Raw genomic sequence first — 15,632 nt, 5'->3', positions numbered from 1 at the left:
ATGGAGCATTCACAACCTCCCTGGGCAACCTATTCCAGTGCCTCACCACCCTCACAGTAAAGAATTTCCTCCTTCTATCCAATCTAAACTTCCCCTGTTTAAGTTTTAACCCGTTACCGCTTGTCCTATCACTACAGTCCCTAATGAAGAGTCCCTCCCCAGCATCCCTATAGGCCCCCTTCAGATACTGGAAGGCTGCTATGAGGTCTCCACGCAGCCTTCTCTTCTCCAGGCTGAGCAGCCCCAACCGTCTTAGCCTGTCTTCATATGGGAGGTACTCCAGTCCCCTGATCATCTTTGTGGCCCTTCTCTGGACTTATACCAACAGCTCCATGTTCTTTTTATGTTGAGGACACCAGAACTGTACACAATACTCTAAGTGAGGTCTCATGATAGCAGAGTAGAATGTTGTTTAGTTCTTTTTGGCAAATGCTGTCTGCTTTAAAGTATTATGTACAGGATAAATCCTATGTGTTCAGGTGGTGTATTCTACTCAAAGGTATCAAAGAAATCAAAACACTGATGATGTGAAGCAATTATTCTTCACATTTTGCAGATGGAAAAAGTAAGGCAGTGAGTCATCCTGTTATTTTTCTTGAAATCACACATTCAAGATGGAAAAATAGGAAAGAAACCTGTGTTTCCTAACTCCTATTCCTCTCACATAATCATGGAAAATGCAAGGAGTGGTGGGAAATTGCTGTCCCTATAAACGCAAATAAATAATATAAAAAGTATATATTATGCCATGTTATGTTCACAACAGCATAGTAAGTATGAACAGATATACTAAGAAATGTTTTGGTGTATCTTAATGTCTAACTGCTCCCCAAAAGCAGGAAATGCTTCCTCTGAAGAGAAATTTTGCATTTTTCTTTGTACTCTAGAAGCTACTTTCTGAGCCAATGACTTGGCTGTACTGCCAGGGAAGGGGAGGGATTTCAACTTTTATAATATTTTACTTTTATAAATTTATGAATACTCACAACCAAGAAACCACCATTTACTGTACAAGATTATGTTTCACTGAGGGCATGCTTCCAGCTGCGAACCTTTTCGATGGCTCAGCCCAGAGCTTCTGCCTCAAAGGTTAAGCAATGTGCTGTTACTAATCCAGTTCTAACCTGGATACAATTTCAGATCTAAAAATAGCTTCCTTGGCTGCATAAGGCACGTGTTTGGTTGGGCTGACATAGCTAGAGCACTATGCAGAGTAGACAGAATCATGATAATTTCATCTCTCTGGAGATGCACTTCAAAGTGGCGGTATTTCTGTATTAATGGGATTTTTCTGAATAAAGAAATCAGATTCACACCTATTTGGTCCTTTGGAAGGAAGAATATAAGAGATCCTGTGTGAGTCAACTGCTAATTCACTACAGTCATCCAGTTCCTTGCTTTTGCACTACAGGATCTCTTCAACATGTGCTAAAAGGGCTATTCTGGAAGTAGAAAGTACATAAATTTGAATCACAGGCATCACCTTCTCAAGATACATCTTTGAACAAGGCTAACACAGCAATGTCCAGAGCCTTGGTGGATACTGGAGGTACCACCAAATAGTAGCAGTAGAGGTGTGCCTACTGTCCCTCTGGTCAGGAATTGCCATAAGTTTAGGAAGACGGTTAACTATGAACTTAACTGGAGCAACTGTGAAATAAGCCTAAAGACAACAGTAAAATATAATTTGAGTATTTTGTTGTTACTTCTCATGCCACATTACCCTTTTGGTGCAATAGCATCATAGTAAGAGTAAAACCTTGTAGTATTTGGGTGCCTTATTTTGACACAACAAGTTCTCAATTATGGTGCCCTGCCCATGGCAGGGGGGTTGGAACTTGATGATCTTAAGGTCCTTTCCAACCCTAACTATTCTATGATTCTATAATACATCAAAAGGCAGTTTAAGTCTTTTATGTAAATTCATCCCCTAGCAATGCATTGAAAAACTGTGCTTGCAAGCACAGTGAATTAAAATAATCAAAACAGAAGTCAAAATGGGGGAACCAACTGTGATGGCATGCACAGCCTTATACTTCCCAGTATTTTCACCCATGGGCTAGCAATGTCTGAGAAGTTACTACTTCAAAAGAATAAAGATATCCTTCCCAATAGAAGGACAGTAAGTATGGTTAAAAAAGAATGAATCTTGAAAGACTTTTGAAATAGTTTAAAACTTATCTGTCATCTTTTAGTAATAGTTGTTCATTTTTTCTTTACTTGAAGACAGTGGGAGGCAAAACCAGCTGTCATTAAGAAAGGGCAAGTGCAAACATAACACTGAAATTTGAAAAGAACACAGCAGAAACTAGAAAAATACTGTTGCCTTAAGTTTGTACTGTGAATAAGCATTAGCTGCATCTTTAAGACCCTTTTATGCAGTTCTGGTGGATAAAAGTCAATGAGTAATAGTATTAGAGGTACAGTTTTTTCAAAAGGTTTTGTTTTGCAGCAGGAGGACACTATAAAACATAAAAGTACACAGTGTTGCTGGTTTGTTAATAGTAAAAGGAGGCAAATAGCTTCTGGACTGCTGTGAGTTGGTGTAGTGTTAATTTATAATATTCATTGGCTTAATTGTTGCTTTACCAGTTTAAATAAATTCAGGCTAGAGCTATCTAATCTGAAGTAATGAAACACAATAAAATGCCTGGGCACTGCTAAGTATTCCAGAAAAGGATTTGCACTGTGGATTTGAAACCCCTTTTAGTTGAAAGACAGGGGAAGAAACCTGATGCATTGGAAATGTCTGTTTTTTAAACTCTAATAATTTAGAAGTGGCAAAGTCCATGAGAGTGTTTCTATGCTTGATATATTTGTGTAGGGTTTTTTTCTCTAAATCACTGAAAAATATATTTAGAAATATTTTCCATCTCATTTCTTACTAAATTATGTTCTCTGTTGCTACCAATTTATGCTTAGCCTATTTCTATTTAGTATGATCTGATGTTTCATGTTAGTATTGCTTTGAACCAATAATTGTCTATGAAGAGTGTCTTGAAATTTAACAATGTTATGACCACAGCTGAAGTTTATACAGACTTCTTTTATCTGTCCTGCCTAAATGAATATTTAATTCACAAAAGAAATAATCCAAGTGACGTTTTTCCTGTTTCCATTTTTTTCTGTTAGAAAATACACAGCCCACTCTTCTGGCACATCTTTTTTACTCACTGGCTTACTTGCAAGAAGCCCAGAAAAAAAATGCAGCTTGAGTATAGTAATGCTAACGCATATTACATCAGATGATACATGGGACTGTACAGTATTAAGTGTTCCACATCAAAGGTTAGTTTTATAAGGAACTGCAGTACCTAAAAACTTTCTTTATATAGAAAAACGTTGGCTTGAGTTTGATAGGTGTTAAGACAAAGTAAATGTTTTTACCTGTACCCAGAAGGCAAAATGCCCCTTTGGTTAGATCGTATGATTTACAACTTATTTTTCAAAGAAAGAATAAAAATTGCAGGAGCTCTGGGAACAAAGCTATCATTAGCAAGCAGCTCTGGCATTTGCCTGGTGTTGGAGTGTATCCAGACTGCAGATAGATCCCATCACACAGAGAAATTAAAGACAAATAATTTTTTTCATCAAGAATAATATTTAGCAATTATTCTTCACTAGGTTTGTCAGGCAGTTTCTTTGTGTTTAATTGGATGACACAATGGAAGAAGCCAGGAAATGACTGGATGATTAGTTAACATAGTTTGGGGCAGCTAAAGCTAGGCCCTTTTTCAAATTTGCTAACTCAAATTGGTTGGATAGCATCAGTGAAATTCAAATGTACCATGTTGGTTTGGAATTGCTTAAGAAGTGGTAAAACTAATCTTTCATTTTCTGACCCAGTAAAAACTTGGTCCACAAAACACTAGGTGAAAGAATGTTTATTTTCTTCTTATCTACCAACCTAACATTCTCAGGATGTGTGGGAGACCTGGGCTTGGTTTGTTTGTTTTTTCCTTCTGTCAGATTTTTCACCATTTAAAGAGTCCCCTTGTCACTGGGCTACAGGATAAAACAGGGTGAGCTCCAGTGTGTCACCTGTTGCCACTTCTTCACTTGTATATTAAGTTATCATTGGACAACCTAGGCTTTCATCAGTTGAATAAATGTCCTGGTTACCTTCATAGGCACACACATGCACTCTTGCTCTCTTGGGTTGTCTGTGCCTCCATGCTTCCTTTCTCTCTCTGTCACACACAAAGCAGAACTGCTGCTGCCATCTCTTCCTCCCCTGTGTGTGAATAAAACCATTTGTCTCCTTGAAAATGATAAAGTAATCTAAGTTTTAAAGACGTCATGTCTAAATTACAAATACTGCTGTAGATCTCAGATGTGAAACATTCGTGATAAAACTGAGGAACTCTGAAGTTCAAGCACAGCACACTAGCCCATTTGATAAAGGAAATCCTTGTTAATTATAATAGTAGTACGGCCCTTTGTGAGCAAACCGTTGGAAGGAGATCAGAGGGAAACTGAAGTACAAGATCAGTGATAACCACCAGCAAGTGACTGGAGAGAAGGAACCTGACTTGTGGATTTGAAGGACAAACTATTTAAAAGGAAAGAACACAGTATACTGACTTACGTATATGAAGAGCAATTCTATATCCATAAACATACTTAAAAATGGAAAAGTAGCTTTCTTGTAGCTTTCTTGCCAGCTGCTTACAGAGGTACAAAAAACAGATTTAGAAAGGAGTTATGTAGTTCTCATTATACCTGTGTGTGTTCAAGTAAGAGGTTTTGAGTAATCTCCACAGCACATGAAGTTCATGAACATTCATGTTTCACACAAATACTGCTTAAGCAGAAACAAATCATCTTCAGCTGATATTCTGTGAACACAAACCTTTTACCAAAATTACGGACAACTAAGATACAGAACAAGTTTTTATGATGTTTTCAGGCGCTTATTTAGTTTCTCTGTAGAAAAAAAACACAATTAAAATAGGATAAATTGATCAAGTAGAAATAATTATTTCTTAGATGTGTCTCCAAGAAAAGGTTCATATTAATTTTTCTTCTTTAATATCAAGATTTATTACTGGGGCATAAAGGCTTGTATGAATTATAGAGAGAAGGGAGCAGATGCCAAGAAATGGTAAAAGTGGAAAGTGGGGCTAGAAGTGAAGACAAGTTGAGGTACAATGTAGTTGAAGGTTGCAGTTATAAAGCAGAAGTAAACAATGCCCTTTGTCTGAAAGGAGTTGGAACTCTGGGAACTGACACAAGCTCTGTGGATCGCAGTATCTGGAGCCTACGGAGCACAGTTCTGCGCTGGGAACCTATGAGAATAGTAGAGGTTTAGAGAGCACATGAATAAAGGCTGTGATCCATCTGGAAATTGAGAAGGGCCTCAGGAGGAGGAAGAGATGCACCCTTTGGAGGAGAGGAGTCGGCATGCCTAACCAGTGTGAGGAAGAGCTACCTGGAGTACATTCAGCCAATATCCAAAAGGATTCCTAGGTTTTGGAGAGATTTGGCATAGCTCATTAATATCTCCCTTTCGACAGCGCAATGCTAGCTGTGGCCATGAAGTTAATGAGAATTAAGGGCTTTGCACATCGTGCCTCCTTTTCTTTTACATCATGCAAAATATGGTGCTATGAAAATGAAATGTGAAAGGATATAGACAACCTACTTAGTAAATCTTCAGCTTTTGTGGTGCTGCATCAAAAAGGTATATGTATGCAGCTGAAGTTACAAGCAAGTATTTAGATAGCTAAAGCTGCAGTGCTTCCTCAGCTAACAGTGTGTACAGCACGCATGGAAAAAAAATATTAGGGCAACACTGAACAGAAAAAGAACACGTATTAGTGTAGAGGTAAGAATAGGATGTAGTCACAGGTCATAATCTATATCATATTCAATTTGCAGATGTGTGTAACATCATTTGAATCACTTAAAGTCACATGAAATTAAGGATACAAACTTCTTCCTTTCATAGTTCCTCAAATTTACATCATTTCTCTCCATTGTGAATGCATCCATTGATCCTGTCTTACTTTTTCTGTAAGGTGGCTCAGCTGAAGCAGATATTAGATCAGCAAGCAAGTAATTTCAAGGAGTCACTGAAGAAACATAGTCTACAGTTCAACAAGGAAAAAGAGAAGCTTTTGCAGGATCTTCAAAACATCATTAAAGAAAACCAGAATGCTAAACTGCAGCTGGAGGCATCACATCAGAAAGTCTTAAAAATGTTGGAGAAAAGCAAAAATCAGGAACTCAAGGTCAGTTTGCGACATACTAGTGTAAACAAAATCTTGCTTGTGGGCTAAACCATATTATTTACAGCCAATTATCGAAACTAATTTATCTCCAGCTTTTTTACTAAAGGGTTGCAGTTGTTGCACACAGTGAATAATTCTGTGATTTTGAAACCTTATCCTCTTCAGGTGTTTTGGTTTTTTTTTAATTTTAACATTTGAACTTAGATCACAGTGTGAATGAAAGGATTTCATAAAATAATATAGCCTAATCTCTCTAGTTAGGCTGCAGTTAATACAAACTCCTGTAGCTGTGCTCTTGCTTCAGAAATAAGAGAGAAATCCTAAGTGTATTATTAACAGGACTCAGTTTTATTGTTTTTCATCCATTATTAATGGATATGTCTAACGATGTGTCTTGACTTACCTACCTTCAAGAAACAATTCTGTAAGTGGATAAGCAACACTTTTAAAGGTTCGGTTGGATTTATTTCAGTGACAAAATGTTAATGCAATATATTAAGATTCTAAACAATGTTGCAGGTTGAGGGGAGAAAAAGACAACTTTAAAAATGTTAGTGCGATTGTGACATAGAGTTCAGATATTCCTGTTGATATTGCACACCTTAGGAAAAGCCTTCGTATAAAGCATGCATAGTAAAACCACCTTAAGTAGAATTTATATATTTATATATTCAGGCTTAAATCCCAACTTAACAAAAGCAAGCTGAAGGCAGTAAGTGGGTAAAAATGAAACTGAGGATAGGAGTTTGCTCTCATAGCCACTACCAAGCAAATGTTCCATCATTTACAGTGTATCAGCAGCACTTCTATCAGCAGAGTAAGTTCTAGGCAAGAATGATACAAGGAAGGACAGAAGCTTTTGCCTGACACTCTGTGATAATGACATACAGGTCAAATTTAGGAGGCTTTGTATGTTGAATAATCAAACATCTTTCTAATGTCAAATAGTGCAAAGATAAACAGCTAATAGATAGTATGTGGATAATTTCTCTTGTACCTATTAAGTATAATTTTTAAACTTCAGCTCATTTTTATTCTTGTGTTGAAGAAGTGTCATGTAAAGTGGTGAAAAAAATAAAAGTTTTACAATGAAAGATTCATCCTGGCAATACAAGTAAAACAAAATGATAAATAGGCTCCAAATATTTTGTTTTGGGGATGCTTTTGCTTACAGGAGGCGGAAGAACGTTTGAAAAAGGAATTTAATGAGACTTTCAAGAGCCAACATCAGTCTCATAGACTGGAAATACAAACCTTGGAAGAGAAGGCAAAGAAAGAATTACATGATGAACTCGAGCAGATACAGAAGGAGCAAACTGTGTTGCTAGGTATAATGTCTCATGTCATGCACAGCTTACTGATTGATTATATGCTGAGAAGCACTGTCTTTTCTCCCATTCATTTTCTTTCCCATCTTCGAGGAACTCAGGTGTTTGTGATTCTCCTTTTTCATACCCTACAATTTCAGCAATACAGAATTAATAGTCTTTGTTAAACTGTCTCTCAACTGTCAGCAACAGGATGTTGCTAGGAGAGAAGTCTGGTGTGCAACATTTCAAGTATGCACTATCAGGTATATTAAATTGGAATACTGCAGTTAGAGGATATGATTTTACCCTTTTTTCTATGACATGAAGATTTATTTTATATGATTCAAGTCTGTTCTGTTGAATTCAGCAATGGATATTAGCTGCTCCGTACATATTGTTCAGTCAGCATAGAAAGTTCCCTAAACTGTACAGAATTAATCAGAACACTCCACTAGAAGTACCTATAATATCTCCAGGTTTAAGCTCAGGTTATTAAAGCTCACGTATAAAAGGGGGGTTTAAATAAAGACAGAATAATTTGAAAGAACTTTAATTTTTTAACATTTATTTTAAATTAAATTTTAAATTTATTTAATTTAACTTTTAAAAACTGATTATCTTATTATTTGGAGCTTCATTGCCAGTAATTCAAATTTGCTAGAAAGATGTGTTGCTCTCTGAAGTTTATATGTTCAATAGATAAATTCTTCAAGAAAAATTATAAGGAGACAATATAGAGAGACAACTTGTACTGGATATACACAAAGGTTGTAGTATATGACAGATCTGCTTACATAAGTATTGTACTTCTTTAACACAACCAGAGCTCTCCTTATTCTGTCTTCTGGCCTTCTCTAAAGCACCAGTGGACTTAACAGGGAAACCCAAGGGTGCTCCAGTAAAATTCAAGGTCAGAAGAAGCCAGTTATAATGATGTAGTCTGTAAAACAACTACCACAGTATCACCTCTGATTCTGATGTTGAATCATTGCTGTGGTAGCTCCATATCATCTTACTATAGCTTACCTGAGTGACTTCTCTAGTAATAGAAGGCCATCATACTTAATGGTGAAGGAGTTGAGGAACAAAGCAAAATGTAATGCATTAATGTTTCCATCTACATTGTCTGTATCTACCTTCCCCATCCAGCTGGCCTCTGACTGCCTGAATGATTGTTGTCTGATCGTTACTAGGATCTCTAAGGATGGAACTCTCTGAGCAACAGACATCGTGCACTAGCCTCAGAAAACAAATAGAAGAACTCCAAATGGAACTGAGGAGTGTGAGGACAGTGAAGAAGCAACAGGCAAGAATTCAGTTCCTACTTCATTGCCATGTTGTGTTTTGCAAAAGCAGTAGTATCAAATTTCTCTCTTCAGAGATAATAAAAGTGTACAGAGTCTTTTACAGAAATTGAATGGTTTTCCTTCTTTATGTCCCACTTCAAAATTGTTTACCAGCTTTTCCCTATGGCCAGGCTTTTTTCCAACTTAAAGATCAGAATCTACAACACAAGTAAATGTTACATATAATGTTACAGTAAAATTTTATATTTAGTAAAATATGTTCAAGAAGTTTTGATCACATATTTTGTCTTGTACATAGAATTGAAAACTCACTTCACAAAAATTCAGTGCACACAACTCCAGTGAGACCATCATGTTAAATAATGAGAGGCTGTGAATAACTAAATTTGGCCTTTTTCTTAGGAAGGAAGTAGCCAGAGCCAGATCAGATCTCTCCATGACGAACTGGAAAAATGTCAGAGTGAAATTTCTGAACTCAAGAAAGAGAATTTACTTTTGAAGGACACAATGGAGCTACTCAGTCCTGAGTTGAAGTCCCAAAAGGAAGAAGCTGCACATCTCCAGGATAGTGAGAAACAGCACAGGTTTGCCTTAAACTCACACTTCACAGTGCTATCTAGATATATATGATGCCAGTAATGATGCTAATAATGATGCCAGTGTCAGAGGTGTTCTAAATGTGATGAGTGTCAGACTCCTTTCTAAAGTGCTAATTATAGAGGTTAGGAATTTTGTAAAAGCAGTAATTCATTTCACACTTCTCTCCAGCCATAATAAAAGCATTGGAACTAATTGTTCATTATGTATCACAGAGAAATACATCCAGTGTAGCCCACAAGTGTGACCTGGGAAAATCTGTGTAACATCAGCCATTGAAAGGCACTGGAAGACATAAACAAATCCCAAATTCACCCAAGAGCTACTAAAAAAATATGACAGTCTCTGAGAATCAAGGTCTATTTTTTATATATACTCTCTGTAGCTGAAACCAATGGGTAATTAACTCTAGAGGGGACACTTGAGAATGCCATCTGTAGTCTGTAAGACTTAGCTTTGGGGGAGTAAGGGCAGAGATGACAGACTGACAGTGCCTCTGGACTTGTGAAAACCTGAAGCTATAATATGCTGTCAGGGCACAGGGAGGGGAAGTTGATTTGCAGTCTTTCCTGTCTTGTAGAATGTGAAGTGAATCACAGTATGCTAGAGATTGGAAGGGACCTCAAAAGATCATCTAGTCCAATCCCCCTGCAGGAGCAGGAACACCTAGATAAGGTTACACAGGAACATGTCCAGGCGGGTTTTGAATGTCTCCAGAGAAGGAGATTCCACAACCTCCCTGGGCAGCCTGTTCCAGTGTTCTGTCACCCTCACTGAGAAGTTTCTTCTCAAGTTTAAGTGGAACCTCTTGTGTTCCAGTTTGTACCCATCCTCCTAATGTAGCCACAGGCTCAGAGCATGTGTTGCATAGTGCAGTAATAGCAGTCTTCCCTACTTAAAAAGTGCAGGACTTACCTTTTACATGGGGGACAAGTCTGGGTTCATTGTCCAGTGCATTTGTATGGCTGCTGGATGCTTTGGAATTTCTTTATTATCACACTTAACACATTCTCTTTGCAGATAGATTAAGGGATCTGGTAAATGGCTATCTTTTAATTCATTTCTGCAGTGGTGTAGAATGTATGCCACTAGCTACTCAAGCTGTATATGTAAAAGTATTTCTGAAGAGTATACCCTTAAAGGAATCTTTAAAATGATGTCCTGTATAGTTGAAAGAAAAGCACTCAAGGGATTGAGTGTCTCTTGGCAGACTGTCAGAGTGGTCAGAGTAATTCTATTGCTGTCTACCAGTCAGCAGATATTTAAAGAATGAGAAAGACATGAGAAGGAATTTTTTTTTCCTTTGCGCTCTTTGGAGAGTTACTTGAAAGTGATTTTCATTTCAAGCTTTTGAAGCAAGATCAACAGAAAGGATTGCAAACCAGAGAGTTTCATCAGTGCCCTCCAGCTACCTTAAAGGAATTTAGAGCTTCTGTTCATGAAGAGAAGAATTATTCACATGTCAGCGATGAGGTCTAAAAGGCCTCAAATGCTAAAGCTGCTGGGCTGGAGGATAATCTTAACAGGGGATAAATGGTGTAGCTGTACTACAGTAAGCATTTGAGAAGAAAGCATTAATGGAAATTATATAAGTTGAAATCCTTCAAATAACAGGAGGCAGAACCCGAGAGCTCAAATGGGCCTAGGCATCTGATGCAGGCTAAAATTAACCCATGGAAAACCTGCAGTATTAACTTGCAGCTCTTGTTTTGCTTTTGCAGGACCAATAATTTTTGTAGGGGAATAGTTAAATTTGTGAGTGCAGATAAATTACAGCCTTTTTACTGTTACTTAACCAACAGTGACCTTGTCTCATGCTAATTGTTTCTGACCTGAAAGCTGAGAGTGGCTTGTTATTTACATGTGCCAAATTTTTAGAACCAGTTATTTAAAATTACTATTCCTACAGTTCCTGAGTAAGTGAAACCAGTAATCTCATGAAGTAGTCCTTCCCATTTCCATTCTCTTGAACTGTGACTTTTTCCAGTACAGAAACCTTTTACAAGAATTAGTATGTAAGCAGACAAAAGGGTTTTTTATGGGAAAAGAGGGCAAGTCCCAGAACGGCTAGTCTGAAGCAGAGCTTTTATTCTGCTCCTGAAGATGTATTTCAAGGATTCTGCTCCCATTTATTCTTACTCTTCTGTTTTGTTTTTTTTTTTTTTGTGCCAAGTGTTAAATCAATCACTTTGATGGCTGTGCCCTAATTCCAAAAGCAGACACAGTTCATGGGCCTTTTGGCCTTTCCTGAAGCATGAAAGGGGCTTAGAAATACATGAAAAACTAAAAAGGTAAACTGAATATCTGTTCTGAAAAATACAGTAGTTAACCTGCTGAGTCTGACATCTCTGTTTTAATCAGTAACAGAACATGGGCTTTTCATTGAGACAATGAAAAAGTTTCTCCAAGGTTTAACAAAACATTAACAAACAAAAGGCAGCAAGTCAAAAATAACCTTTCAATATTGATTTTAGGGTCAGTAGGAAAAAGCAATGTTATAGCTAGGTTTAAAAAAATGTGAGGCATTTTTTAATTTTCAGTTGATGGTGTTAAATAAGCAGTATCTTTCAAAATATATTGTTAGAACATTTCTTACCTTCACTTTAAAAATATATAATATTTTTAGGACGGTGGTAGGCAGTATTAAATGTTTCTGGTGCCGCAATGTGATGAAACACAGCATCAGAGTTTCAGGTTAAAATCCCAGAGGTTTCAAAATAATTTTGCTTAATACAAGTGAGTTCCTATAGTACTTCACTGTCATGTTTGACCATTAAGACTGGTGTACGAATGAACCATAGAGAGAATATCAATAGCATCATTGTATAGAATAGACCCTCAATTTCTTGAAGGCTGAAAGTCAAATACTTCTCCAAATAAATTTCCGCTTCCTCAGTGTTAGTGTGGTCCTGCTTCAGATTGCAGCAGAATTGTCAAGGTCAAATCAGTAAGCTGAAGCCCAGAGCTGCACCCAGCTAACTACCCTCTGTAGTCAATAAAAGACCTCAAAACTGCATGCTTTGATCAATGATAATAAAATGGTATTGAAATGTGAGAATTCAGACATATTTTAATACCAATAAAAGGCTACTCGTAGAAGACTTCAATGTCAAGCATAAAAAAGAACTGGACATACTGAAACAAGATCACTGGAAGGAAATTGAAAGCATATTATCTGATTTCAACAGCGCTCAGGCACATCTCCAAGCAAAGATTTTCTCCTTAGAAACTGAGTAAGTCATTTAAATAAACTCTGGCTCATACTGGTAAAGAGTTCTGTTTGAAATTATACTCAGAATGTACATTTTTGTTATTACTCATAGGTAGAATATTATAAGCAATGAAATAGAACTGTATACATATTTCCTTTGTGAGCACAAAAAGACCCAAATATATTGTGATAAACTCTGGATATTGTTTAATATAAAGCAGTATACATAAAGTTTTACAGTGCTAAATTAAAACCTGCACTTAGCATCTTGCAATTTCATGAAGTATTAAATCATCTTTGTCACAGATGATACCAGAGGCCTTTGTGCTTAATTTTATTCATCAGAGCAGCATCCTTGTTGTTAAGCTCTTGCTCATTCTTATTCTTCTGCAAATTTCCCAGGACAGCCCCCAAAAGCTCATGTAAATAAATGCACTTTGCAACCCCCTGTGAAGTTAAGTAGTCCTGTGGTGCTTCAGACTGTACTGGAGAGGCCACTCAGAAATGATCCCTGTTATTATAATACATATGTTAATTATATATCTATCCCTTGTCCTTTTCTCTTATCACAACTATACAATGTAAGTCCAGAAGAGAGACCTGTGCATTTAAGCAGGTTGCAAAACATTTAGAGGTGATTTATCTTTTTATCTGAACTCTGAGATACACTAACTAGAGAATGTAAGACACTAAAAGACATCTCAAGAATGTTCATCTTAAAAAAAAACCCCACTAAATGGTTGTTTGTATTTTGCAATACACTACAGTACGGCAGGTGAATTTCACGAACTTGGCTGATGAAATAGTAACTTGTTTTCCCATGGGTCCATCAAATGTGTTTCTACGCTATGTCTAAGAAGTTGTAAGTTCTAGATTGATTCTTTTCCCCTGATGAAGGCATTTAGAGAATTGAACTCACTACAGGTTTTGGCTTAGAGAGTTCATTAATGCAGCATGTATATCTAAGCTTCTCTTTTAGTGAAGTTATAGGAATTGAGTATGAAGCCTTTATCAAATATAGTTGAAATTAGCCTGTGGATTCTAAAGTTAGTGGGTCAGAAAAGAGGACAGATGAATACAGACATGCATAGATACTGCTGCACAGATTTGTTTCTTTAGGAAACTAGACCAGCAATGGGATGTGCAAGCTTGTTAGTATTTTATACCAGGGTCTGGACTTCAAACCCTCACAGGTGTTGTGGGTTAATTCTGGTGGCAGTTTATTTTGGAGCTCCACAACATTCTATACTTAAATATAATCCATGTACAGGTACCCATTTTTTTAGCAGTGCTGTTTTATTAGAAAGGCCTAACTGTGTCCCTGTGTTTTAGGCTTGAAATTTTGAGCAGAGTACAGCCTGAGTATCTCTTGAACCTGGTCTGAGGAAGTTTTTTCTGGCCTGCATTTTCTTTGGTACAGACTTAAAGAATTAGAAGAAAAGTCAAGAAAGTGGGAGTCCAGATCAGAAGGTGCACACCTTATAAGCTGTCTGCAAGACAAATTAAGTGAGAAAGAAGAGATTATCAAGCAGTTGGCAGTAAGAATTCGTTTTATGTGTACATACATATTTTGCAATCTGTTGGAAGGTTCTGTTCAGTGTTTCACACATTGCTTCAGACTCATACTTTCTCTTCTGAATACTTTGACAAATACATGTTTCCATACCAACTTCCAACAAAAGGATGTTTCCATACGTATAACTTTCTCTCCTCTCAGGAAGGAAGAAAATGTCAGCATTCACATTTAGCCAACAATGAATCTTACAGGAATCGATCATTTTCTTTCAACCCTAATAGAGGATGCTCAACTCCCTCCATGAAGGTAAGATGGGCAATGCAATTAAAACTTCAATCATGATGTTTTATTCTTACACAAATCCTACAGATAATCAGGATAATAAAGGTCCTATGAATTTTTTTATAGTACTGTTATTCAGTAGAATTCCAGTAAGCCAGCCTACAGTCAGTTTCTGAGTATAACATAAATTCAGGAGGAGTATATATGCACAAAGTGTTTAAGCAAATATAAAATACTAGAACTCCAAAGGCCATCAGTCTTCTGCTGGGATAAGCACAGCCATTGCTCGCACCTTTGGGAGTTGCTATTTTGGATATTGCATGCATCAAGGAAAATTATTAATTGTGTTTTGGCTGCCCAGGTTTTGCCCTTTGTCATTCCAGTCCTTCTGTATTATACCATCTATAAATAGTCATGGAAAGAAGGTAGGTCAAGTTGGTGGAAAGCACCTAACTGAGCTCTGCAAAGCTATCTAAATCATCAAGTACACAAGTTTTCATTAGACTACTTAATCTGTGGACCCTCACAGCATGCCCTGAGAATTTATTTTAAATGCCTTCAGAAAAAGATGGGAATATTCATTTTTGGGTGCTCCTCTCAAGAAATCTGGGAATGAGGTATTGTTGAGGTTTTATAGTATAAAGTGTAAAAAGACATGTGTGTAATGAAGCTTTCTGTCACAATACAAAACAGAAGAAGAAAACTATTGAGGCGCCCAGTCGTGTTGTCAGTGTGCCGAATTTAGCTTCCTACGCAAAGAGCTTTTTGAGCTGTGACTTGAGATCAAAAAGAAGTGCTCCTCAAATAACAAAATCTACAAGCTTAGACCGGAGTTCTGGCTGCCTCAGGGTGGGCTTTCCATCAGCACAGTCCTCAGACACCACAAGGTATTTATCCGTTTTGCAGTGACTTGTAAGATGACGAATATCATGCACTCAGAATCTTATAGGCAATTCAAACACATTAGACATTTGGAAATAATGATCTAAGGTTCCCATCATGCAGTGACCTCCATGTGTTCAGTTCTCTGCAGACAGACCCAGAACTTCACTGCAGACGTAGGTTATAATCACTGCCCAGTAAAGCTTATGCTTGCAACCGCTTCTAGTACAGAAAAAGAGAAGAGCTGCATGTATTTAACCAAGAATGTAGCTAATAGTGAGCATGGCTGTTTAA

General features: G+C 37.2%; 1 protein-coding gene across 1 annotated transcript in view; it reads left to right on the top strand.

Annotated features, from left to right (window-relative positions):
* FAM184B (family with sequence similarity 184 member B) overlaps positions 1-15,632 on the top strand; it is a 43,349-nt gene that overhangs the window by 25,807 nt on the left and 1,910 nt on the right. Inside the window, exons 4-11 of the mRNA XM_061379735.1 lie at positions 6,021-6,233; positions 7,408-7,561; positions 8,737-8,933; positions 9,253-9,434; positions 12,504-12,680; positions 14,079-14,196; positions 14,376-14,480; positions 15,150-15,343. Of these exons, the coding sequence (XP_061235719.1) occupies positions 6,021-6,233; positions 7,408-7,561; positions 8,737-8,933; positions 9,253-9,434; positions 12,504-12,680; positions 14,079-14,196; positions 14,376-14,480; positions 15,150-15,343 (1,340 nt within the window). The remainder of the gene's footprint in view (positions 1-6,020; positions 6,234-7,407; positions 7,562-8,736; positions 8,934-9,252; positions 9,435-12,503; positions 12,681-14,078; positions 14,197-14,375; positions 14,481-15,149; positions 15,344-15,632) is intronic.

Source organism: Neopsephotus bourkii, unplaced genomic scaffold, assembly GCF_033783945.1.
Source record: "Neopsephotus bourkii isolate Nb327-2 ecotype Australia unplaced genomic scaffold, CSIRO-AGI_Nbou_v1 NB_1780, whole genome shotgun sequence".
NCBI lineage: Eukaryota > Metazoa > Chordata > Aves > Psittaciformes > Psittacidae > Neopsephotus > Neopsephotus bourkii.
This window is presented reverse-complemented; position numbering and strand designations above follow the sequence as displayed.